General features: G+C 45.5%; 1 protein-coding gene across 6 annotated transcripts in view; it reads left to right on the top strand.

The window, feature by feature from the left end:
* COBL (cordon-bleu WH2 repeat protein) overlaps nt 1-27307 on the top strand; it is a 271535-nt gene that overhangs the window by 173336 nt on the left and 70892 nt on the right. For 4 of the 6 annotated variants that reach the window (XM_058534815.1, XM_058534814.1, XM_058534813.1 and 1 more), the window contains 2 exons: nt 19138-19276; nt 22354-22524. In XM_058534815.1, coding sequence (XP_058390798.1) covers nt 19138-19276; nt 22354-22524 — 310 coding nt within the window. The remainder of the gene's footprint in view (nt 1-19137; nt 19277-22353; nt 22525-27307) is intronic. The other 2 variants (XM_058534817.1, XM_058534816.1) reach the window with 1 other exon arrangement.

The following is a 27307-nucleotide window of genomic DNA, read 5'->3' as shown; positions in this document are numbered from 1 at the left end:
TAAACCTGTGCCAAAGGATCTTCTTTCTGGAAGAAAGTTAAGATGCCCGAGTCTCCCATAACTCATGGAAGGCTAACATTAATAAGTTCATTTTCACCTTAGGAGTTTTAGGTTTTGGTTGTGGGCCACTCTACAAGAGGAGCATCATGCTTGGGGGGTGGTGTCTAGGGAGCATCTGAAGCTGTCGGCACCGAGAATGCGCACACTTATCACGTTCAGAACAGAACTGGATGAGGGCGACTGAAGCCAGTGAGGAAGCTGTTCGGGACAGGCCTGAAGGTGCCTCAGTGCGTGTGGCCTTTACCTAAGCCCTGCGCTCACGTTTTCATGCAAGGCAGCGCAGACAGGTGCAGAGGAAAGCAGTCCCTACGCACAGCCTAGACGAGAAAGGTTGCAGCCCCTGGTCAAACTCCGGTGCTCAGGAGCGCAGCACGTGGAAATGCCCTGAAAGGCCTTGGAAGTGCACTTGTCACTTAATCTCCCCAGGGGAACCCCAGGGTTAATGAGAAGTTCGGTGAGCATGACGTACTGCTTGCTTATGTCTTGATTGCCTTGGGAGATGGTTTTGTATTTATAAGAAATTTTAAAGTTACATGTTAATAATAAACTATATATTTTCATATGGCCCATATCTTAGGAATTCTCTGTAGTCTTTGCTTCTAACTTTACTTTAGGGGCAAAAAAACTAATCCACAGAACTTTCAGGAAAGCAGTCCAAATCCATCAATGACAAATTGGTATAGAAACGCTTATACATAACAAGGATAATTGCTCTGTGTACAGAATATTTTAAATATATATACATATATATACACTTTATATTTTAGAGCAGTTTTAGGTTCATAGCAAAATTGAGCAGAAGCTACGGAGAGTTCCCATATACCTTCTCTCCCTACACACAGCACAGCCTCCCGCGTTGTTAGCATCCCTCACCAGAGTGATACATTTGTTACAATTGATAAACCTACACTGACACATACTTATCACCCAAAGTCCATAGTTTAAATTATGATTCACTCTTGATGTTGTACAGTCTATGAGTTTGGACAAATGTATAATGACATATATCCACCATTATCATACAGAGTAGTTTCACTGCCCAAAAATCCCCTGTGCTCCACCTGTTCATCCCTCCCTCCCCCTACGCCCTGGCAACCACTTATCTTTTTAGTGTCTCCATCGTTTTGCCTTTTTCAGAATGTCATAAAATTGGAATCATACAGTATGTAGCCTTTTCAGATGGGCTTCTTTCACTTAGTAATATGCATTTCAGTTTCCTTTTCATGGCTTGATAGCTCATTTCTTCTTAGCACTGAATAATATTCTCTTGTCTGGGTGTACCACAGTTTATTTATCCATTTACCTATTGAAGAACATCTTGGTTGCCTCCAAGTTTTGGCAATGATGAACAAAGTTGCTATAAACATCTGTGTGCAGGTTTTCCAACTCCTTTGGGTAAATTCTAAAGAGCACAATTGTTGGATCATATGGAAAAGGATATGTTTAGTTTTTATAAGAAACTGCCAAACTGTCTTTCAGAGTTGCTGTATCATTTTGTCTCCTACAAGCAATGAATGAGAGTTCCTGTTGCCCCACATTCTTCCTAGCATGTGGTGGTGTCAGTGTTCCAGATTTTGGCCATTCTAATAGGTGTGTAGTGGTATCTCATTGTTTTAATTTTCATTTCCCTAATGGCATATGATGTGGGGCATCTTTTTACATGCTTATTTGCCACCTGTATATCTTCTTTGGTGATGTGTCTAAAGGTCTTTGGCCCATTTTTTAATCAGATTGGTCATTTTCTTATTGTTGAGTTTGAAGTGTTCTTGGTATATTTTGGATTATAGCCCTTTATCAGATGTATCTTTGGCAAATATTTCTCCCAGTCTGTGGTTTATCTGCTCATCCTTATAACAGTGTCTTTTGTGGAACAGAAATTTTTAATTTTAATGAAGTCCAGCTTATCAATTATTTCTTTCATGAATCATGCCTTTGGTGTTATATCTAAAATGTCATCACCAAATCCAAGATCATCTAGATTTTCTCCTGTTATCTTCTAAGATATTTTATATTTTTCATTTTACATTTAGGTCTGTGATCCATTTTGAGTTAGTTTTTGTGCAGGGTGTAAGGTCTGTGTCCAGATGCATTTTTTTACATATGGGTGTCCAGTTGTCCCAGCACCATTTTTTGAAAAGGCCATCTTTTCTACATTGCATCACCTTTGCTCCTTTGTCAGAGATCAGGCGACTATATTTGTGGATCTGTTTCAGAATATACTCTGTAAACCCACCTCATGGCATTCTGTTTTCTTTCTCCCTTGTGCTTCTGCAATCCTTAAATCCTGTGCAAGCCTCTGCAGGTGTGTGTGTGTGTGTGAGTGTGAGTATTTGGTGGAAATGGAAATGGATACTCACCCGAAAATCTCTGTAGGATGCAGGCTAATCCAGCCCAGCCTGTTTAGAATGGTACCAGTGCAAGTGAACAGGACGTTGCCCTGTCTCGTCTTTTCCTGGGTAATGCTTTGCCTTGTATCCCTGTGGAGAAGTGTGAAGGAAGTAGTATAAATTGTACTATGCAGACAGGATCTTTCCTCTCAGTCTCACCATTCAGAAATGCATTTATTTAATTTCTTATTTGTGAACGCTTGTTAGGTGCTGTTGCCTATCCTATCTGGTACCGTACAAGGTGCCGAGCAACAAAGATGGATAAGTTTTATCTCTGGTTTTGAGGAGGCCCCAGTCCAGGAAGAAGACACACATTTGTTACTATGAAGCCAAATAGAGTGCAAGTGTTCTGGAGCACACAAGAGTTAGCTATTTATAATTTTGTGAGATGGGACATTTCAGCTGGGTCTTGAAGGGTGGACAGGAGTTCGCTGAACACAAGGACAGGACAGCCCAGGAGGAGGGGGATGCTGTGTGGCAGCATTGGAGGCCAATGTGTATGAGGACTGTAGAAGTGATGAGATGAGGCAGGAAGGAAGAATCAGGGCTCCACCAAGGAGCTGGGTGGCTGCTACAGACATCATTTGGGTTTGATCCTACTTGTAACTGTAAGTAGGGAGTGACACTGAGTAGAAGCCAAGCTCCTTTCCAAGGCCAGTAACACCGTGCAGGCCTCTGGCCACACTGGCCTAACATAGATCCTCTGGTAGTAAAGTCTAGCGTCCCCACCCTCTTCTTGCTCTCTGTCTGGAATATTCTCCCTGTTCTTTTGTAGAGCTTGTTCCTTCTCGTCATTCTAGGCAAATGTCTGCTTCCTCAAGAAGCCTGTCTCCACCTTCCTGCTTATATTACCCACGTTAGCTCCTATCGCCAGCTCCACAAAAACATGTCACTACCGTGCTTCAATCTTAAATAAAATGGGTCGCTACCTAAAATTATCCAGTTCTTTGCTTTTGTCTTCCCTCACCAAGGCATAAGCTCTGTGAGTAGAGGGAAGGAATTCGTCTTTCCGAGGCTCTGCCCACGCCACGGAGAACAGTGGCGGCGCGTGGTAGGTATCGAGTAAAATTCTGAATAAATGAATGCGGGATCAAACCCAGTGGCACTGCGGAAACGGACTCAGGGAGGGAGAGCCTGGAGGCAAGAGAGAGAGAGGAGCGGCGTTTACAGCCCTTCGGGCAGGGCGTGCTGCGGGCTGAAGGGCGGCAGGAGCCGCAGAGGGGCGGGGAGGACTGGTTCTGAGAGACTTGCAGAAAAAGCCCGAAGCCCTTCAGGAGCCGTGTGACACAGGAAGTGAGCGCGAGGGTCGGGTCAGTGGTGCCTGTGACATGTCCAACAGAGAAGGAACATCGGAAAAGGAACAGCTCGGGCGGCCCGTAGATGTGGGTTGTGACTTGGGACCTGTTGCGTCTGAAGTACCTTCAGGAAACACGCGTGGGAAAGCCAGTTGGCAGCCGCCCCTGGAGCTCCCCGGGGGTGTAGTCACAGGGACAGTTTGAGAATTATCCACATGTAGGAAATAGTTGGGTACACAGGAGTGAATAAGGAACACAAGGAGAAGAGGACAGAGCAACCTGGGAGGAGCATCATGCAGAGGAGGGAGAGCAGTAGGGAGCAGAAAGAGAATCTGCAGAAAGCTGTGCAGCTCAGGGAGGGAAGGGGCATTGCTGCTCGGAGAGGGCGTGCTCGGAGGAGTCTTCCTTTCACCCTGAAGAGTAACCCAGGTTGGGGCCGAGGGAGAGGTTGGCGGGAGTGGAGTGGTGGACCACAGTGAGGGTGCCGCTGCTGGAGGAGGAAGAAAGGGGCGTGTGTTTGTTGGCTCCTAGCAGGGCGTCCGTTCTCTTGGACCTGGGGATTGTTTGCTCCAGCAGGGATGCTATGGTGTCCTGACTGACTCTGCATATCGTCACTTCTGTCTGATAAGGAGATTCCCTGCTGGCTTTGCATCCTGTGTTCCTGGGTTTCTTTCCCAATCTTAATCCCCCCGTCCTCTGTCGCACCTGTCAGTGGCGGGTGGGATGGGACCCTGTCCTGTTGCTCTTCCAACATCCTTACATTCCCTACCTCAGGAGCCTGAGAAGGCACGCAGCACTCGGAGAGGTGAGGGCTTTGCCTGTGGAGCGCCAATACCAGTGATTGGCAACTTTCCTACGTGCACGGGTGTGAAATTCTAAAAGAAGGAATTTTTCCACCATTACTTTAAAACATAAAAAGATTATAAACCTACTGATAACTATCTCACATATTTCTAGCCAATGCAATCTTAGCAGAAAAACTAACTCTTAACAAATATTTGTTGAAGTGGTACAAGATGCTTCAGTACTCACTGCGGAATATGATGGGCTTGAGACCTCCATGTTAAAACCTCTATAATTAAAAACCAAAAGCACATAATAAGTGTTCTGTGTTAGGGCTTTTTGTTCTAAGTGAGGTAGAAAGAAAGTGCTTAAACAGCAACTTGTGTTTCTTCTCATAACTTTCCGTGAAGCATGCCCAGTGTTTTTCTTTCTGGAATTCCCAAAGATGGTGGTGATAGAAGTTGTTTTCCCTGGCGGCATGCCTGCCCCCACCTGTGAAGAGGGCTTACATTCTAGCAGATGGAATACAAACAACCAAAGGGAGTCATTTCGTTGACCGGAGGCATCCGAGTTTCGTTGGAGTCTTTTCAACATTTCTTAGGCTTATAAAGCAGAATCTCAAAACATTTGGTGGATACTAGAATTCCCATGGCCGAAAATTTAGCTACCATGACCTTATATTCATCTAGCAGTAGCAATTAACTGATAAAAATTGCCCACACCTTGGGTAGAGGTCTACAATGTATGGTGTGTATGGTTCCTGGAAGGACTCTCTTTTTTTTTTTTTTTTTTTTTAATTTAGGAGTGAAATGACTACATATTAGTTCAATTAGAATTTGCTCCATCCACCTGCCCAGAGGACATCCAGCCAGGATACTGCTGCCGTCACACATGCTGTTTGCTCTCCCAGGATCACTATTACTTCATTTATAGTTATCAAAGTAAAATGGTGGCTTATCCTCTGACAGCAAGATTAACTTTTGAAATTAAGACTTGCAGGGAAATCTAAGGTTCAGAGTCCCCGTGTTGTACGTGTCACTGGTGCCTGGGGTGGATGTATTCTTTATGGTGGGATTTAGGGACCCCTGCAAGGTGCTTTGTGCTCTCAGAGTCATCCCGTAAGATCAGGATGTGATGTCACCGTCTCCTTGAACCCCTCTCCAAATTCCCAGGAGGAAAGTCAGGCTTTGGTTTTAATACCTGAGCTGTTCCCACAAGGCCTCTCTCGCCTGGGGAGGGATGGAGGGATCAGGTGTTCTAGACCCCGTGGAGGGTGGATCTGCTAAGTAGGTTGGAGCTGAGGGCTAATAAGTAAACTCACAGGAACATGCCCCAGGACAAGCCATGGCCAGGCTCTAGGGACTTCCTATTTCCTCACATGCTCTTTGACCCAAAGCCCAGACTTGGAACTCTGCTTTCTCCGTTACGGCCACCTCTCCTTCCTTCCCTGAAGGCACCACTCTGTGGCCAGCATTGCTGCTATCTGAGTACTTGCACAATCTCTGCCAGAACAAAGCTGGGCCAGCCCAGCGGTCTGCCTGCTGGGCTCGCAGTCACCTGGCCTCACAGGTTGGAGCTGCCCCACATGCAAACCCTGGTCCGCACTGACCCTTGGGTCGGCTCCACAGCACTGTTTCAAAGCAGAGCCTCCCCTCTCCTCAGAACTCGCTCTCCAGTGCTGTCCGCCTTCCGTGGTGCTTCTGCCAGAGGATTGGAGAGGACTCTTGGGACCCCCTCCTGCAGAGGAGCAGGTCTGTCCCCCGGCTGCAGCCGGCTTCTCCTCCGAGCTTGGCGTCCCTCTTATGCCATCCTAGTTGTCATAAGAAGGTGTGACACCTTCTCCCCTAGGTTCCTCCAGCAGCATTTACCTTCATTCACTTGTTCATTCATTCATTCAACAAATATTTATTAAGCACCTACTTTACGCCAAACACTGTAGCAGGTGGAGAGAGACCATAGGTAACAAGACAAATCTGCTGTCCCTGTGGCATTTACAGTCTAGAGCAGGAGATGGACAACAGCAAATCAACAGAAATGGAAGTATACAAAGTGTGGAAGTGAAAGGAAGCGGGTGCGTGGGAAAGGGCGACAGGGCGGGCAGTTTTCAGCAGCTGTCAGTGGGCTCCGTGGGCATCGGGGGCAGAGCACACACGGAGGGGAGGGCAGGTTGGGGACATACAGGCACAGCCTGGAAGCAGAGAATGGGGGGACAGGGGACCAAGAGGTGGTGGGGTCAGGTGAGGCTGGTGTGGTCAGGGCTCTGGATTTTACTTTCCTAGCTGAAATGCCTTTGACATATGACACTGTATAAACTTAAGGTGTACAACATGTCAATTTGGTACATTTATATATTGTGATATGATTGCCATTGTAGCCATTGGCACCTCTATCCTGTCACGTAGTTATCACTTCTTTTATGTGGTGGGAATAATTAAGATCTAGTCTCTTAGCTAGTTTGATAATTCTAATACAATATTGTTGTCTATATTCACTATACTGTGCATTAGATCTCCAGGACTTATTTATCTCCTAGTTGCAAGTTTGTACCCTAAAACAACATCTCTCCTATCCCCCAACTCCTGCCCCTGGTAACCACCATTTTACTCTGTTTTTATGAGATTGGCTTTTTTAGATGCCACATATAAATGAGATCATACAGTAATTGTCTTTCTCTGTCTTATCTAAGCATAATGTCCTCAGAATCCATCCATGTTGTTGCAGATGGCATCCAAATGGCCAGCAGGCGCATGAAAAGATGCTCCCCATCACTAATCATCAGGGAAATGCAGATCAAAACCACAGTGAGGTACCACCTCACACCTGTTAGAATGGCTGTCATCAAGAAGACAATTGATAGCAAGCGTTGGCAAGGATGTGGAGGAAAGGGGACTGTTAGGCGCTGTTGGTGGTGCAGCCACTATGGAAGACAGTAAGGAGGGTCCTCAAAAAATTAAAAATAACACTACCATATGATCCAGGAATTCCACTTACAGGTATTTATCCAAAGAGAATAAAATCAGTGTCTGGAAGAGATGTCTGCACCCCATGTTTACTGCAGTATTACTCACAACAGCCAGGACATGGATGTTACTCTGAGTGGGACAGACGGCATGTGCGGATCCCGAGCAGAGCAGGTGTGGGGACGGGTCTGGGGGGGCACGTGGGGAGGCTGGGAACGGGCTGCTATAGTTGTTCAGGTGGGAGATAAATGTGACTCCAGGCAAGTGACAGGGAAGGGAGGTAGAGCCACATGTCAGGGGGTGTGGGGACTCATGGAGGACTGGGAGGGTCTTCCCTGAGCAATTAGAAAAGTGGAGTTGCCGTGTACCTGAGATGGAGGAGACAGGGAGGAGCAGGTTTGGAGAGAAAATCCGGGGTTTGGTTCTGGAGTAGGGAGATGTCCGTGTCCAGGTGCTGTTGTCAGTGTGCATGTAGGTGCATGGCTCTGGAGCTCAGGAGAGAATTCCTGGCTGGGCTGTAAGTCTGGGAGTCTCTGCAGAAAAGTGGTGTTAAAGCCGTTGAAGCTGGAAGAAATCACCTCAAAAATTCACAGTATTGAAGGGAAGCGGTCTGTGGACTGGCCCTGAGGCTGGCCTGGTTACCAGGGGCCCGGGGAAGAACATGCACGTGAAAGACCCCCAGCAAATGTGCCCTCAGTCCTACGCCCGTCCCATGCTGCTAGATCTCACCCTTAATCACCTGCCCCACTGCACACTGTTGTGTGCTGTCCGCCCACCTCCTCCTCTCTGCCATGCTGCTCTGTTGTGGGTGCCCTCCCTCCTCCGTATTCACGCCCACTTCACATTTTATCTTCCTGAGGGATGCTCCCCATCTCATCTTACCTGACATCTGATTAATTCCTGCTCCTTGGCACTGCACCCTTTTGGTTTGCCTCCAGGTCTCTAGCAGCCTTCCAGAATCTTCCATTTTATACCAGCCTCATGAAGGTTAGACTGTCTTAGGGTTATGTGTTATCCTTTTACCTTACTTGACATTTTTCTTGGGCAATTCCATCTGTGCTTGACTTCAGTGCTCTTGCCATGCAAGTTTCTCAGTGGAATACCTCCAGCCTGTTCTGTCTTCAGCTGTCTACCAGAAAGCCCCACAGATGTGGCCAAAACCAAAAGCCTTATCTTCCACCTAAACCAGCTTCTCCATGGGTGCCCTTTGTGGCAAGGAGCAACACCACTGTCGCCCAGGGGCCCCCGCTGGGAGTGTGACCATCACCCGCCTCTCTTCCAACAAAACCAGTCCCAATTCCTTTCCGTCTTGCTCATCCCTTATTCTCAGTGCCTTGCAGTATCTGACACATAACAGGCACTTACGAAGTCATCAAATAAGTGCACTTGTCAAAAAAAAAAAGGTCTTGCTTTAGTCATAGGGATGCTTTTGGTAACAACATTCACTCATTCAACCAGTATTTAGTGAGCACCCAAAGTATGCCAAAGACCATCCCCAGTACTAAAGAGACAGCAGTGAATCAAGCAAAGCCCACGCCTTCACGGTGGAGTGTTGTGTGGGAGAACCGTGGGCTGACCAGAGATGTGCCCCCTGCTCTCCCCTTTTGTAACAAGTTGCACAGCAGTGTCAGATGGCAGTCAGCCCCACCTCTCACAGGCTGTGCGGCTTTAAGCAAGTGCCTCAGCCCCGCCAAGCTCGCCTCCCTTCTCTGTGTGAGTATAACAGCAGTGTCCACTCCGTCGGTTGTCCTGACGACCAAACAAGATAATGGGAATGCACCAGAAACCCTTAGCACAGGGTCTTGCTCTTAGCACACAGCTGGGATCATTATCATTCTCTCTTTTGTCAAGCAAGACGAATAAGGTAGAGTTGGTCTTGAAAATGTCTTTTCACTTCTGGCCTTCTGTTTTCTCACCTGTAAGATAAAGGAGCTGGAATTCCAGCTCTAAGATTTTGTGTTCTTTTCATTGGGCTTATTTCCTATTTATTTAGCAAACACATGTGTAAAATTTTCTAAGAGCATTTCAAGAAGCCAGGGACATTTCTGAGCACTCACTTGATTCTTACGTCGCCCCTGTGAGGTAGGTGCTATTATTATCCCATTTAAAATGAGGAAAGCAAGGCACAAGGGCAAAAAGTATTTGAGCAAATTCGTGCAGCTAGTGGGTGACAGAGCCAGTCAGGCTGGCTTAGGCTCTGTGCTGCTAGCAGCTCCACAATGCTGCTTCGTGTATCTGTGGAGTGGTATCATCAGTGCACAGAACCTCAGGAAACCCCACCAGGAAGGCAGAGATGACTGAATTCTCTGAGGTCTCTGATGTTCCCTCTGGGAACTGAAACCAGGTCTGACTCTGAGAGTGACGTCCAGGTGTCCAGGTTCCTACTGGGTTGTCTGCTGTTGGCTAGGGTGGTGGCGAGGAAGATAAGAAGGCAAAGAGGTCTCAATAACAGCTGCCCCCCAGTGAGGGCACTATTCTCTGCACTTTTCCTGATATTACTCATTTACTGCTCAGAGTAACCAAAAGAGGCAGGTACTGTTTTTGTCCCTGTTTTACAGATGGATAAATTGAGGCACAGAGAGGTTAAGCAACTTATCCAATATTACACAGCTCATGGTGTAAGCAAAACTCTGGTGCTGGCTGTCTGCCTCCAGGGTCCAAGCGTGACCACCATGCTACGCTCTCATCTCACTGATAGACTTGTCTTGGCTGTTTTGGTTCATAACCTTTGCGGTCATCATCTTAAAAATACTAGTGTATTTAAAGGAAAATTATATGTAATAATCACTATGTAAAAGAGTAATAGGTTAAAATGTAGGTTTAAATTTTAATCCGGAGCAACCTCATTATCCCAAAAAGTTGGCATCCTGATGTCCCTGGAGAGTGAGAACACAATAAAGAATTAGCTGCTTTAGATGACTGAGGATTTATTCCTTAAGTACAGATCTCTTCTTTTAGAAATAATTTAAGCAGTCTAGGGGAAAATCTTTCTAGACTGCATCACCATTTTCTCTGAATTCTCAGACTTGACCCGGACTCTTTGCAGGAAACTCGGGTTTTATTCTTGAGTGGAGGTGAAACCAGATCACTTCTGTGACAGAGTCAGGCAGGAGCTGCTCAGGGCGGGCAGGCCAGCAAGCCGCCCCCCAGCTGACGCGGGCATGAGTGCACTTCCTGGTCCTGTGTGGTTTTGCTGTGGGTTCTGAATAGGTGAGACTTCCAGCAGGCCAGATTCCCTGTTGGATGAGATTCTTCAGTTAATAAAGGAAACGTCAGTCGTAACACCAGTTTTTCACACCTCATTCGGTGTGTAATATTACTGGATTTTGTGTTACAGAAATATAGACACCTGCAGATTTATAAATAAATGTCATTTGCCTTGTCAGCTAATTTAATCATTTGAGAGAAATGTAGAGCACATGGCAAAATTACTCCAGGTTTATTTAAAGTAAAAATGTAAAAAGTAAATCATAGAAGTACTTAAAAACAATAGGAATTTTTAAAATTTGGAATCAAGAAACCCTTTCTTAGTACCACACAGGGTTACAAACCAAAAAAAAAAGGGGGGGGGGGGAACCTAACATTGAATTAGATAAAATTTTACATTCGAAAAGTTTAAAACACAGAAAATTAAAAGGCCATGACAAATGAGAGGAAATATTCACAGTATATGTATAATTCAGAGGGTTAATGTCTCTAGAAGGCCAACATCAGAGAGAGAAAAAGCTTAAGGGACATGAACAACCAATTCTTTCTCACACACACAAATAAACAATAATCATTAAAAATCACTAATCTTAGTATTCAAAGAACATAGAGTTAAAAGAAGTCAGAACAGTTGTCACCAACTCTGATAAAAACCACAGTGGTTATTACCCCATTCTGTTGTTGAATGTGGGGAAGAGGCTGTTGGTGGTAATACAGCCTTTCTGAAGGTCTGTGAGGCAACCTGGATCACATTTTTATTTTACTGTGGTAAGAAAACGTATATTAGATCTCCCCTCTTAAGTGTGTAAGTGTATAATACATGGTTGTTGACTGTAGGTACAGTGCTGTACAGCAGATCTCTAGAGCATCTTCATCTTGCTTGATTGAAACTTTATGCCCGTTGATTAGTAACTCCCCGTTTCCCCGCCCCCAGCCCCTGGCAACCACCACTCCCCTCTTTGACCCTATGGATTTGCCTATTTTAGAACCTCCTGTAAGTGGAATCATGTATTATTTGTCTCTGTGACTGGCTTAGGTCACCTTGCATAATGTCCTCCAGGTCCATCCATGTTGTCACATAATGCAGAATTCCCTTCTTTTTCATGGCTGGTACTATTCTTATGTTTGAATATACCACCTTTTCTCTATCCACTCATCTGTTGATGGACACTGAAATTGTTTCCACATTCTTGGTACAACGCTGCAGTGAACATGGGAGTGCAGATACTTCTCCAAGATCCTGATTTCAATTCATTTAAAATCACATTGCTTGTGAGCCAGTGAATTTATGGAACTGTATCATAAGGGAACAGACAAAGTGGAAACAGATAAATACGTAAGGATGCTCGTTGCAATAATATGTGAAATAGCAACAAATTAGAAACAACTGAAATGCCAAACCTTGAGGATGGGTATACATGGTTCCAGCGGGGATGGACCCTTCCCGTCCTCAGAATGCCTGAGAGGGACCCACGCCCGGAAACAGACAGCATTGTAGGTGAAAAAAGCAGTTGTTACCAGAATGCCTTCTCATTTTTGTAAATATTCAGGTACATAAATACACAGAAAGAAGACTGAGGAGACATACATCAAGCTTAATAGAGGTTCTGTCTTGGGGGTAGAGTTAAGAGAGGATTTTCACTTAGTACTTTATATGCCCCTGTATTATTTGAAATGTTCTTGGTGAGCATGTATGACTTTCATTTATCAAAGTAAAAACAATTGGGCATTTTCACTTTCAATAAAAGAGAAGTGAGAATATGGAGCCAGGGCTGTGTTGTAGTTGTGGGCTCTATTGAGCAAGAATATTTATAAACTCTTTCCATAACATGCCGCATTTACGTAAAAGGCCTGCTTCATTCTTTCTTATATTCAACAAACATTTGATTCCTAAAGTGCAAAAGCACTAGGTTAGGAATTGCGGAAATTCAGAGACTAATCAGCATGTCCTTTACCATAGAGAACTTAGAGACAGACAGGCGGAGCAGCGTGGAAGCAGCTGGCTGGGCTAGAGGGAGCGTGAAATGACGACTGTAGTCTAAACAGTGCACTGCTCTGCTCCTATTTCTGAGCAGAGTGCTGCTGGAGCGTAGAACGGGCTGATTCCCTTCCCCTGAGGGACTTCAGGGGGCTTCCCTGAGGAGGTAGCATTCAAGAGTGAGGAGGATTTCAACAGGGGCAGAAGACTGAGGGAAGCATTGGAAAAGGAAGAATATTCTAGGGTGAAAAAACAGTTTGAGAAAAAGCAAGGAAGCATGGACCCTCTATGGCACAGCCAAGCACCAGTGAGCCGTCAGTTCAACGGCTGAGACAAATGCACCCATTCCCCCTTCCCTCATGTGTGTGTGCCCAGTGCCTAGCAGGGAGCTTGGCGCCAAGCACACGCATGTTTTGGAAGGATGGATGAATGGAAGGATGGATGGGTGGATGGACGAACAAATGAACGAGGAAACGAGCAAACACATAAATGGATGACAGGTGCTGAACCTTATGAATTTTGTTTCACAACATAGACTCTCAGGTCTACTGATGTCTCTCTCCTTTAGCTAAACACTTGAAACCTAGAAGAATATATCCACTTCTCCTAAGAATAATGTGAACATACTGTACACATATAGAAAAAAACTATAAAGGAACATGGAAAATACACACACAGACACAGTCATTTTATCACTTTTTGTTAAGTTCCTGCCAAGTGCCATGCCCTGAGCACGGTGCGGGAGCCCCGCTGGGAACAGGGGGCTCTGTTTTCCATGGTAAGAGTCCCACCCATTCTCTCTAAACCAGAACTTCCCCTCCCCCTTGAACACTTTCTAACCTCCGGTCTAGTGTTACACACAACCAGCACAATGAGATTAAGAGACCAGAGAGGCCACAGTGGAATGGACACTTTCTACAAAGACTGAGAAATCCAGTGCTCTGTTTCTGCCATTGCAGAAAGCTTCCTTGCTGCCATACACCAGATGGGAGGCATACTAAAATCAGCCCTGACCAACCCAAAGTGGCCACTACATGTCCTGGTTCTAGGAAAGGAAAAAAAAAGGTAGGACCAAGCCCCAGAAAGTGAGCAGAAGTGGATTTCAAGTGTTCCTCAAAGGACGTGCTGAAGATATGCATCAGGTTTAAAAAATGTTTTCTAAAGCAACACTTTCAAGCACAGATTGGTTTCTAACATGCCCAGTAGGTGGATGTTTCACCACGAGGGGCAGTGAGAGCTCCATGGGCTTTGGTTGCTTATGGAATCATAGGAATAGACATTTCCATTCAAAACTGTAGGAGTTATTTCTTCCAGACCTACTGGGCTGAAGCTGGGAGGGCGATATAAGGAAAGTGGTTAAACAGTGGATTAACTGTGCCCACTTATTAGCTGTACGACCTTGGGCAAGTTGTCTTCTACAAGTTTCAGTTTCTTCCTTTATAAAACAGAGGGTAAAATTACCTCTCTTTGGGGGCTTTTGAGGTAGTCGCATGAGATTTAATTGGCACCTCTAGTAAATGTTAATAAATCTTTGTTGCTGCCAATGTTAATATATTTTCCTGAAGTCTGTAAATACTTCTACTAGGACACGTTTGTTTAAACACCTTCAACTAACAAAAGCTTTAGAAAAAAACTTTTGCCCGTTAGATCTTGTCTTGATTGGAGGTTTCAGACCCTGCCAAACACTTTTCAAACACGTTATCTTAATTAGTTTATCAGGAGTAACTCTATGCCTGGAGAAAAACCTGGTCTTCAGTAATGCTCCTTGAGTGGCCGTGGTGGTCTCTGGGAGAAGGACTGCCAGCGATGACGCTGGGCCGCCTCGGCCAAAGCTCCAGGGCTTGGTGCTTCTCCAAATCTTGTAACGAGTAGTGAGCCAGAACTTTCTTTCAACAGGTGAAATTGCTTTTCCAGACTGAGTGAGCCGCAACTGCTTCCCTGCTCCCCTCTTCTAATTATCTCCAACTTGCTGTCGACACTCAGCAGAATTCTGGAACATATCATTATTACACAGACATCAGTGGGAGCTTAGAGGGCTCTGATTAACCAGCATGAATTCATGGAAGAAACTGTGTCCCCACATAAGCTCCAAATTACAGCTTTTGGCAGGGTTTCCAGTGTAGAAGGTCGTGTGAATGTTGTAGAATTATTCTCCTTCATTAGTCTGTGAACAACGTGAGGTCAGGGACTTTGTACATCTTTGAATCCACTGCAATTCCTGTCGTAGTATAAGGAGCCAACAACTGCTTGTTGATAATTAATTGAAGGCATAAGTGAACAAATGACATTTAACAAAGTTTCTCACCACCTTTTAAGATGAGATCAGGAGATGTGGACTAGAAAATAAATAACACAGGTAGGCATCCCTAGCATTTGAACAATCATGATTAATTAGTGGGTTGATATCAACCCTGAAGGAAGAAATCCAGCTGCCAGAGCCAAGGCTTCTAAGCCTTTCAACATTGTCATCACCAACTGGATGGAAAGTAAAGGCAGGATTATGACAGCACAGGTGGTAAGACCAAGCATCCCACCCCTGACTAGGCGCACTCCTAGCCGGGCACAGCTGAGTGGGGTCTCACTCACAGCCCAGCTCACACATCACACCAGGACCGAGGCCCAAGTTAGAACGATGGGCTAAAGTAATATGTAGAAATTAACAGAAAAATAGAAAGCTTTGATATCCATTTATTTGAAAGAATCCTGGTGACTTTATCACCAACTCAGTGTGAGCTAACCACATGACAAGGATTCTTAAAATTGGGAAAGCAATTTTAGAATTACAAGGGTGTTCTGAGAAGTTTAATTTGTAATAGCCAAAACTAAGCTCTCTTAATAGTCTGCCAAAGACAACAGGGATTAATTGAATTAATTATGGCTCATGAATCCAATGGAGTATTAGGCAGCCTTTAAAATATATGGGAAAGTATGGCTGATAAAATGAGCTAGTCTGTCTGTCAACTTTTTTTCTCTCTTTTTTTTTTTTTTTGTGAGGAGATCAGCCCTGAGCTAACATCCGCCAATCCTCCTCTTTTTTTTTTTTGCTGAGGAAGGCGGCCCTGGGCTAACATCGGTGCCTATCTTCCTCCACTTTATATGGGACGCCGCCACAGCATGGCTTACCAAGCAGTGCTTCGGTGCGCGCCCGGGATCCGAACCAGCGAACCCCGGGCCGCCACAGCGGAGCGCGCGCACTTAACCGCTTGCGCCACCGGGCCAGCCCCTGTCTGTCCACTTTTGAAACCCCACTACAATCTCTCCCCTTTTGAACCTCACGACAACGAGTCTACTACGACAGAGAGAAGGGAGAAGGAGCAGTAACAGTTGTCAGCCGACACTATGGAACTAGAATGTGTTTGTGCTAAATTTCTAGCAAAGCAGAAGCAGCTGAGGGCTGACTGCTGGAGTGGAGAGGCCCATCACAAGAGACCAGAACACCCCTAGGCTTAGCCACGTGAGGACCAGTTCCTCTGCACACTAGCCTGCTGAAGGAGCAGATGACAAAGGACAGACTAACGTGTGTATGTGAGGCAGTAAGACCGGCGGCACAGCCGGAGGTCTGCCCTCGCACCTCCAGAGGTGGAAGAACCAAGAGACTCTGACTCCAGGACCTCAGACACGCTGAGTGGACCGAAAACAGGGAGAAGTGAAATCCACATGCTGATTGAGAGCCCAAGGCCTTCCTACCAGATCCCACTTAAAAGACTAGCTTCCACTGTCAGGCGGAAGATTGGCGATTCCCTTGTGCGCAAGAGAGAATCCTGCAGATGTGGATATGTAGGGATCCATATGAGCTCCCCAGATTTCTGCCCAGGCACCGGGAGTGAATCCCATCAGTGTGTCAACACATCTTCTCCACGGAAACACAACTCTAAGCATTTGGCCAGGGATCACCAGAAATTGAGGAAAGGTCAAAATGTGACAGAGGCTGAGACAGAAAAAGGAACTTGAAGGAAAAGGCAATGCATAAATAGAAGAAAATTAAAATAAAAACATTTTTAAAGATTTAAATAATACCCTCAGAGAGAAAAGAGAAAATATTACATCCAGGAAACAAGGCATGACGCTATTTTAAAAATACATAACAAGAAAGAGCTCTTGGAAATTAAAGATATAGTAACAGAAATTTAAAAATTCAGAAAAGTTGAACAATGAAGTAAAGGAAATTTCCAAGAAAGGGGAAAATTTTTTTTAATTAGGCAGGAATATTCAAGAAAATTAAAAATCAATTTAGAACGCTCCGTGTTCAACTAAATGGGACCCAGAGAGAGACAGAGAAGGGAAAACAGAGGGAAGAAAAAATCTGAAAGGAATAACACTAGAACATTCTGCAGTATTGAAGAATGCACAGATCTCAGGGCTCAGTGAATGCCCCAGACAGGGGTGAACAGGACTCCACCGGCTCAGGCCACTGGTCAGGCCCCAGGCTGGAGGCGGGAGGCGTCTGGGGGCTGTGAGACAGCTCTTTCCGCCCAGATTTCCTTAGGTGTCTCACCGACTCTGCAGCGTAAGAGAATAAAAACAGTTTCAGATTTTCAAGGTCTCAAAAATTTACCTCATGCACATTTTGTCTCAGAAAGCTGATAGAGACTGTGCCCACTAAAATGAAGAAGGGAATTTTAAAAAAGGCATAGGATCCAGGAAACAAGGGATTAAAAAGTAAAGAGAGGAAAAGGGAATTTCCAGAAAACTCAGGAAAAAAGTTAGACAACAAATCAATTATCAAGTTCAGAGAAGACAAAAAGAATAATCTAGAAAGAAAATGTCAGCATATACATTTTATACATCTCAGCTAGAGAAAACTCTTCTTGAAGAAAATTTCTATTTTGCATAATTATATCTATTATAATTATATATGTATAACTAAATAATGAATATTAATTTAAATCTCATGCTATAATTTTTGGAAAGATCAGGAAGGACAACTGTGGGGGGGGGGTGTGTGTGTGTGTCTCGAAGAGCTAAACTCTCATCTTCTGGAGTAGGAAGCCAATATCTAAGATGGGAAAATCAAGAAATAGCAGAATAATCTTATTATTTAGAAAAAGAGAGTAAACGCCAAGGGGAAAAGAGTTTGAGGTGGTTGCTGCGGGAGTCGGGGCAGTGGACAGGATCTGCTGGTGAGACGCTAAGCTTTGTGAGACTATCTGACTTTTTCTTATGCTCATGTTTTACATAAAATACATTCTAGAATTTTAAAGGTGTAGGGGGTGGTTATAATACATTGTAGTAGAAGGATAGAAAAAATATGACTTTTAAAAGAAAAAATAAAGATTACAAAAATATGCCAATCGTTAGTAGTTTATTCTGAGTGTTAATACAGTGATTTTTTTCTTCCTTTTGCTCATATAGTTTTTTGCATTAAATGTGTATTACTGATAAAATTAAAAAGGAGACTTTTACACACACACACACACACACACAAACACACACACACCCCTACATAAAACACCAGGTCCATCCCAGAAGAGGAAGCTGCCCTCCTTGGGAGGTGGAGTCGTGTGCTGTGAGCTCAATTCATAAACCAAACACCAAGAGGAGAACCCCAGAATCCACAGCGGCAGGGTTGGGGGAGGGTAGACACCCCTCCAGGCTGAACCCCACCATGATCAGGGGCTCTCTGGACTGGAAGTGCGAGCCCTGGCTGTAAGCTTCCAGAGGGCAGTCATTGTTTTCATTATTTGCACATACTCTGCACTAACACAGTGCTCTTGAAACACATTTTCACCAGCGAGAGTGAAGGGATGAAAACTGTATCTGTAATGAGGAGGAGAATTATGCAGTCTCTCAGAAACAAAGAACGGGAGTCAGTGAAGACTGTCTTACGGACGAAACAGGCTTCACTTTCCACCATTAGACCTGCCCAGTATTGACAGGCTGCCTTTAGAAGCTGTTGTTTTGCCATTGTTAAAGTCTTTGAGGGAAGCTGGGTTTCTGCGTGGATGGGAGCTTCACGTCCCATATGCTGACCTAATATCTCATATACTGACAAACCTCATTGCAATTCCAGGTCCAGGGGCAAGGGTGAGGCCTGAGGTGCTCCCTTCTGTTCTTCCTCTGCATGGTCACATGGTAGCCCTTGATAAAGCTTCCTGAGGGAATAGTTCTCTTTTGCATTTAATTAAGGGCTGAGGATCCCCTTTCTCATATTTATGCTGAGGGGAAGTTGTCAAGTCTCCTGATTTGCCTGGAGTCGCGAGGAAGTATGGGGCAAAGCCCCAGCTCCTCCCACTCAGAGGTGTCTTGGGGGTATCTCTAAACATCCCTGGGCCACCTCAGGGCCACTCCTGGGCGCTACAACAAGCCCTCACACCACGGCTCCACCCCCTGCCCTGGCGATCTGACAGCCCAGCTTAGAGCACCAGTCACGTGGAGCTGGCTTCTCCAAGTTGTGTGTCCCACATGCGTACCACTCCCCAACAGAACCACCCTAACACTGACTGCTTGTCCTTCTTTGTGCTTCATAGGCATCTCTGGGGTCACAGATTGAGTTACAGAAGAAGAAGAGGCGGGCGCCAGCTCCCCCTCCGCCACAGCCCCCACCGCCAAGCCCCCTGGTTCCCACCCGCACTGAGGACAGGGAGGAGAACAGGAAGAGTGCAACGGGTGAGTGACTCACACCTGCTGTCTGCACGCCTCTGGGGGGCTTGCTCTCGTGTGGAACATTAGCACTGCTAATAACTCTTGCAGTGGCCTCCTCCATAATGCCATTAACACGGGAAATATGCTAAAGAAAGAAAGTCTGGAAATAAACAGTTGCAAGTTCACTGAATATGTTACCAGCATATGTCCTGGGCGTGATGTGGGCATTCAGAAGGTGGGGATGCTGGGAAGTTGGAGAATGGCTGAAGACACTGAGAGAAGGTGAAGGATGGAGAGTGAGCGAGTGTGGGTGTGGGATGTGTGTCTCTGATGGAGAAAGATAGGCTCTTAGGATGATGTCTGTGGATGCTGTTTTAAAAGACCTCTGGCATTTGAAACACATCTAGACCCCAGGGGATTTATAGATCATCTGACAACAGTTCAGTAATTTTTTGACCATCTTGTTGAAATTAAGTCCACTTACATACCTTTTATATATGTATCGAAGCCCCTGATAGTCTTGGAGAAAAACAGAACTCAAAGGAAATAGGGTGGAGTCATAATGTCTGTGAGCAGAGACCTGTTAGATAGTTATATTCCACTCCCTCAGGTACAGGTGAAGTAGAGAGAAGTGACAGAGGACTCCAGATCCACGAGCCAGGGATGGTGAATTTTATTTTAAAATCATTCAGTGTTTATTATTCCATTTATGTAGAACAGAAATGGCTTTTGACGAATGGGGGTTGCCTGCGAACCCCTGGGATGCAAGTGCTTCAGACTTGTCACAGAAGCCAGCAGACGGCCACTCCAGAGCCATTTAGTCCCCTCAGCACCCTCGCATTTTGCCTATGACCTAGAGAAGAGACTCCCAAAGATGAGTGGCTGTGTTGTTGGTGTCTGAAACTTTAATATGAGCTACTTGGCTGTTTGTCAGTGTTTTTTTCCCTAGTCAATACATCACTTTTAAGGTCTTAGTATTTCACAGCCTGGGAATCAATTACCCTAAGGAGCAATAGCCTGTATTTCATGTCAGTTCATGTTCCTTCCCAAAGGAAGATACTATGAGATTTAAAGAAAACATGATCAGGAGCTCATTAAAATAAACCTAGTTGCCTCCTTTTTCACGATGAGACCCCATTCTTCCTTCCACGCTCTCTCCCACTCTTTCTGTAAGGGGATGACAACCCTTAGATTTAGAGTTCCTTGTTGAAAATCTAAGAAGCATCCACTTTAAGTTGTAGTGTGGATGTGGTTGAGTTGTGCCAGCCTCCAGGCGGACAGCCCATTTCAACCTTTGGAAGGACGACCTCCTGATTCAGCCTTGAAGGACCAAGGCCTTGCATCTGTCGAGCTTGGAGGACCTGTCCTGGCTGTGGGCAGTCAGCTGGTCCCCACGGGTATGGCAGGAGAAGGGAGATAGGAGTTATAAAATTGAAAACTGCAGGGACAATTTCCTCACTACGGAACTTGTTGCAAGGGAGAGATGTGGATGGTAGTAATTCGCTACGAGTCTCTCTCTGTAGTCCATAAACTTTTGTTTGTGAGGATTGAGAAGGAGGACAGAAGCTCCCTCCCTGGGAAAATAACTGAGTATCTTTTGAGGATGGGGGATAGTAGAGAAGGTCTTGCTGGTCATTTCAAGTCAGACTTCCATCCTCATCAGAAATCCCTGTGAATTGAAAGTACACTAACACCACCATAAGCAGAACTTTTAACCGATGTCTAGGCTTTAGGTGAAAAAATAAAATAAAGTAACCTTGTCCACACAAAAAAATGTTGAGCATCTTTTTCTATTCAGACACCTGGACATACAAAGAAAACAATTTTTTTGAAACTTGCGCTAAAATGGTATTGTAGCTAGCTGGATTTGAGTCTTGACCCAGATTTCTTGGTAAACAAAAACAAGCCTTCCAGTAGAGAACCTGTTCTCCCTCCCCATGCCTTGCCCTTGGGGATGCCTTCTCATGTAGTGTACTTACCTGGGCCAGACAAACCACACTCATCCAGAGGGCTGTTGGCTTATTTGCACTTCAAGGGAAGAAATGCTGTGTAGATATGGGGAAATTAATATTTTTACACATCTAAAGAACTGTAACCAAGAGAAGGAATAAATAGATATATTTCTCGATGAAGAAATGATGTTTCTTAATATTTTTATTAAAAATCCAAAGGGCATGAAGTGTAGAATATATTAGTTACTAGAAGATTCGAAACTTTTAAGCTTGAAGAAAATATTTTTAAAAGAAATAATAGTAAGCATGACTTATAACACTAGTAATTCATATCATTTATTATACTGAGTCATTGACTGTCAAAAATTTTATTAGCAGAAGAAAGCCATTTTCATACAAAATTATAAATGGATTCCCCACATGTAAACAGACCAGGAGGGGCTGCTCCGATGGTCTGAGAGGTAGTATAGAGTGGAGACACCACCCCTAACACTTTCTGCAGCTCAAGATCCTCTTCAGAACAAAATTTGAAATCTATTACCCTAAACAGTGGAAGAGGTTGACAGTCTAAAAGGGCTTAAAGAGGTAAGCTGAATTAGCGGTTATTCAGTCCGTAATAGGTAATAGATATAAGGAACTAGAGTAAGCAAAAAGCATATCTGTGGACGTAAAAAAGACTAACATGAAGAACAGGAATTCCTTTTAACGTGACAGAACGGTTTAGGGGGACTTTCAGAATAGTTTCAATCCCAGCATTTAAAAATAGTTGTGCCTGCCAAAAACAAATTGCAATGGGTGGATATTTCCAGATCGGCCCAAGGATAGGATACTATATATGTAAAATGGTAGAGCATGAGTGAGGCTGGATTTGGTGCTGGGTGTGGCTGCATTTGGTGCCAAGTGAGGTTGGATTTGGTGCTGAGTGAGGTTGCATTTGATGCTGAGTTGGGTAGATTTGGTGCTGGGTGTGGTTGGACTTGGTGTCAGGTGTGGCTGCATTTGGTGCTGAGTGAGGTTGGATTGGTGCCCTGAGGCTGGATTTGGTGCTTGAGGTTGGTCTTGGTGCAGGTGAGTGAGGGTATGTCTTCTGTTGGAGGGCAGAGGCACTGGGCTTAACCTTCTGAAGTAACCCCCATTGATTCCATGTAGGTGTTGGACGGCAGGTGCCACAAAAGCCTCCCAGAGGCACTGCTCGGGGGCCCCCCCAGTTAGTGCTCCCCCCGCCCCCACCCTACCCTCCTCCTGACACAGACGTGGCAGAGCCTCTCGGCTTTCCTGGGGAAGGTGCTGGTTCCGAGGCCTCCGACCTGAGACCCACACGTACGTGCCTCTTGTTTCTTCCCCGCTCTGTGTTGACCACTCATCTCTCTGGTCACTGGTGTCGGGACTGGGTTTCCAGACTTTCCATTCTTACCTTGAGGTGTCTGTGCCTTTTCTCTCCAGCTTTTCTTTCTAAATGCTCAATGCAGTGTGTCCAATTTAACAGTGAATGCAGTCTGAATGCCATGCAGGTACCTGTAGAGAATGATTTAACCCATTAATCATTCATATTGTGGTTAGACCAGGCAAAATTGTACTTTGTGGGTGGAGACAGTCAGTGAGGAGCTAATGTTCCTCAAAATAGAGCTAACCTCAGAATGTCTGCAGATTGCAGCTGCCAGCACAGTCCAGCACAGCAATTATGGGATTTTGTTGGTAAGCTCATTCAGGCAAGCTGTGAATGCAAAGGAGAGCTGTGTTCAAGCGCTGGGAGGACTGATGACTTAGAACCTTTGAGCCATATGGCCAGTGGCCAGCATTAGTACTGCAACTCTACGGAAAGGGAAACTGAGGCACCAGAGGAGGAACAGCTTGATTTGAGTCTAGCAATAGCCAGAATTAAAGGCTCATTTTGTTTCTATTTCTTGTCACACCCTGTCTGAGATCAGGCTTTCTTCATTATTTCCTGGAATTTCCTTTGTACCTTAATAAGCATTCCCGCCTCCAGATAGATAATAGTTTTATATATTTAACTATATCTATTCAGATGGCATCATCCATACATCAAGCCTGTGCTTGCCCCGCCGTCAGGACCCCTCAGCTGTGCAGGAATGCTCATTATAAAGCAGCACAGTCCTGGACTGCACCTTCCTAACAGCATAGTGTCACTCTGCAGTCAGCCAGGGGAGCAGCCAGTGCCCACGTGAGTGTGTGCAGCCTTCTGGTTAGAAAGTTCTGACTTTTCCGCTGTTGGACCCCTTGATCTTTTTCTGTCTTCTTTGGAAATGACAGCTAGCTCACTGCCAGCTTCTGGATAAGGAAGATAATTGTTGGATTACTTATCAACATTTTTTAGACAAAATAATCCTGATTCATTTTATCTTTCTCTACAAATACTTCTTTTCCATCCTTAAAATATGTTTGATCATCTTGGCGTTGGACATGCTTCCAAATGCAAATGAACCTTTATAGGATATGCAAAAATTAAGGATTAGACATATCAGTCAGAAAGATGACAACTGAGGCTTAGAGAACTCCAGAGCCATTTCATCTCTGAAGAGAGCAGGTTTTAAGCCCCACACACCAAGGCCGTGAGCTGTCAGTGGCCACTCCTGTGGCTGCTGTCCTCACCCACAGATTCTTCTTCCTGGGGGAACCAGCTACGCAGGAACAGCTGAGTGAAAACAGTAAAGCTGAGTACAACCCATTGGCAATTAAGGAATGGCACAAGACCAGTGGTGTTGTGGGGCCTCCACAGGATGGGAGAGCCAGCTTCATACACTTTCCCACAGCTGACCATGTGCAAGCCTGCAGTCCTAGGCCTCCTCCTGGGCCTCCCTGTGTTTGGGGGACACTGTCAGTGTACGGTGTCTGCTGGGGAGGCTGGCAGACCAGATTTGGGAGGGCTGCTTGCAAAGGCCTCTATCAGACTTGAGAAGGAAAGCTTCCTCGTGGGTCTCGACCGTGCTGTGAAAACATTTCCCACCCTGCCCTTGGTTGACTTTCAAAAAGAAGTCTAGAGAGGGAATGGAACCGTCAACAGTCTTGGACCAGCAAAAATGAGACTCACTTTCTTCTTGCCTCCATTTCCCCTCTCATGCCCCCGTTCCTCCTCCCCATGCGTCCATTCCCCACTTACGCATTACCAGAACTTCCTTTGCCCTCCGGTCGTAATTCACCTTACTCCCTTCTCTTCCCTTTCTTCCCCTCTCACACGCCCCCAGAAATGCCAGTAGAGAGTGACTAAGAGCAGGAGGTGGGGGTTGGGGGGAGGCCCTAGAGGTGTCAGTACCCGGCAGAACCTAGCCCAGGCCTTGGAGGTGGCTGGGGCTCAATAAACGTTTCTCCTTCCCCCTGCTCCCTGCTGCTCTCTCCTGGCTGCTTGTGCACAGAAGTTAATGCATCCAACTCAGAGCTTTCCTGTTACCTAATTAGCAGAACTGTCCTGACCATTGTTTACATCGTTAAAAACTGGGATCTCCTGCCCAACGAGGCAGAAGGCAACTTGCCTTCTTTGATTTAGGTCTTTTAAAAAGTTGGGGAAATTGAACCCTTTGTCGTCGTTTTATTTTTTCACATAATGTTGAAGATCTGGGTACTAGTTTCACCTGCTCAAGGGAGCTATAGATTGTTGGCACATAAAATGTTGGATATGTATATGCCCCCGTTGGCATATACATCGCACCTAAACTCCAGTCTAACTTCTGACTATTTGTGGCTGTGTGGAAGCTCAGAAGAGACAGTTTTATGTCAGCCACAAGCTCTTGTGTATCTCCTCCTGAGTTCAATTTTAGACCTGTGTTCCTTGTAAAACACACACTGTGTTCATGGTGGACACTTACCCTGAGTACCTACAAGGGCCAGGTGGTCCACTAGGCCTCTTACGCAGGAGATCTTGTTTGGCTCGTGGGGTAGGTTCTGTCGTTAAGGAGAAATTGAGCCAGAAGAACTTAGGTCACTGGCCTCAGGTCTCACTGCAGAATCAGCACAGCAGGAATTCTCCTTGTGGCATCTCAGACCCGCCGTCTCTGCTCCATCCATCACCCTGCACTGTTCTCCCATCATGCCAGACACTCCCACGGGACACTTTTGGCTTTGCACAATCATTGTGATTTGTACAACAAATGACATGTTCCACTTAGGTTGTTAAAAAGAAGAAAAATATGTTTTCTTGAAACTAGTAAGCACAGCCAAGCTTCGTAAGATAAAAAGAATTAAAAAGCTAATAGATAATGGATTTGTACACAGATGTGAGAAGGTGATAAGAAGACTTGAAATGGGCACTCCTCATCCCCACCCTTATCTTGATTTCTCTCACTTCAGAACTTTCCAGTCCAGCCGTTCCCTTATCCAAGACCCTGTCCTCTTTGGGATCTTGGTGCAGTCCCCGTCCTGATGGCTTAGATGGTATTCCCCTTTACTGACGCCAGTTGTCCCTTTCACCATCAGCCTTCTGCCAGGTGAACTGAGAGCTAGCTTGGCCTCGGGCCCTTACCCAAAAACAAACCCCTCCTTCTCCATTTTCATGCTTCAAGTGTTACCATTCCTTGACTCATGGTCATTAAAACCACTTTTACCTGAAACAAAGGCAAAATGGAGAATACCATATGTTCCAGATCAGTGCCACATTTATCTGGACTCCTGAACTGTTTCTGAACCAATGTATGGTTTGTATTCAGAAGAAAGAAAATGACCATCTGCTAACATGAGTATTTGGCTGTAAGAGGCCACCTATCCACGGCCCGTTCTCCAGCTCACCCTAGGTGGTCCCCGCCTGGATATCAGATTGACGTGAGCTCTCTGCGTACTGTAGCCACAGTCAGCGGGGTGGAGTTCTCTGTGCACACCCCGCTGCCATCTCCGGAACCCATCTTTGGCATGTCCGAATTCCTCTAGGCGTTTATCCTTTACTCACCATACTGTATTACACACACCTGCATGTGCCTCCTCCGCTAGCTTACTAGCGGAGGCAACTTGGAGCTGTAATGTCTTGTTCATATTTGTATCCACTCTTGAACATGGTGTCTGACACATGGCATATATTGAGTAAAGGAATATACAAGGCGTTGTCTCGCTGTGAATTGTGAGTATCAAATTACAATGGTATATGCTATTCCATTCAGCCTCATTAAACTGAGGTGTTTTCCAAACTAAAGAGCATCTAGTGCCAGCGTTTGAGGTCTATGGGGTACTCTCAATAGAGTCAACATCGCATCAAAGACCTGTTCCAATTATCCTTGAGAAGGATGTGAATATCTCAGTGTTCAGCATCTCTACCTTTGCTTCTTTCTTCTTCAGTTGTTTCTTGGCCTGGCCTGTTGGGAGGCCTTCACTTGTGTGGTAGGTGACTCTAAAGTGGCTCCCAGTGATCCTTACCTCCTGTGTTCACCCCCTTGTGCAATCCCCTCCCCTTGAACATGGGCTAGATTTAGTCACTCACATCTAATGCATAGAATATAGTAGAAGTAGTGGATGTCACCTGTCACGTCTGAGATTAGGTTAAGAAAAGACTGTGGCGGGCAGGCCCCGTGGCTTAGTGGTTAAGTGCGCAGGCTCCGCTACTGGCGGCCCAGGTTCAGATCCCAGGCACGCACCAACGCACCGCTTCTCCGGCCATGCTGAGGCCGCGTCCCACATACAGCAACTAGAAGGATGTGCAACTATGACATACAACTATCTACTGGGGCTTTGGGAAAAAAAAGGAGGAGGATTGGCAGTAGATGTTAGCTCAGAGCCGGTCTTCCTCAGCAAAAAAAAAAGAGGAGGATTGGCATGGATGTTAGCTCAGGGCTAATCTTCCTCACACAAAAAAAATAAGGTCATGTATGTTAAAAAAAAAAAAAAGAAAAGACTGTGGCTTCCATCTTGGGCACCCTCTCTCACCCTGAGGAAAGCCAGCTGCCGTGTTGGGAGCTTCTCTGTGGAGGGATGTACGTGACAAAGAACTGAGGGGGCCCCCAGCCCACAGCTAGTGAGGAACTGAGGCCCTCAGTCTACGGACCATGAGAACTGAGCCTGAAAGCAGATCTTCCCTCAGTGGAGCCCAGAGTTGAGACCACAGCCCTGATCAACACCTTGATTGCAGCCTTGTGAGAGGCCTCGAGTCAGACGTAGGCAGCTAAAC

The sequence above is a fragment of the Diceros bicornis genome, chromosome 41 (assembly GCF_020826845.1).
Source record: "Diceros bicornis minor isolate mBicDic1 chromosome 41, mDicBic1.mat.cur, whole genome shotgun sequence".
NCBI lineage: Eukaryota > Metazoa > Chordata > Mammalia > Perissodactyla > Rhinocerotidae > Diceros > Diceros bicornis.
Note: the sequence above shows the minus strand (reverse complement) of the source record. Positions and strands in the feature narration are given on the sequence as shown.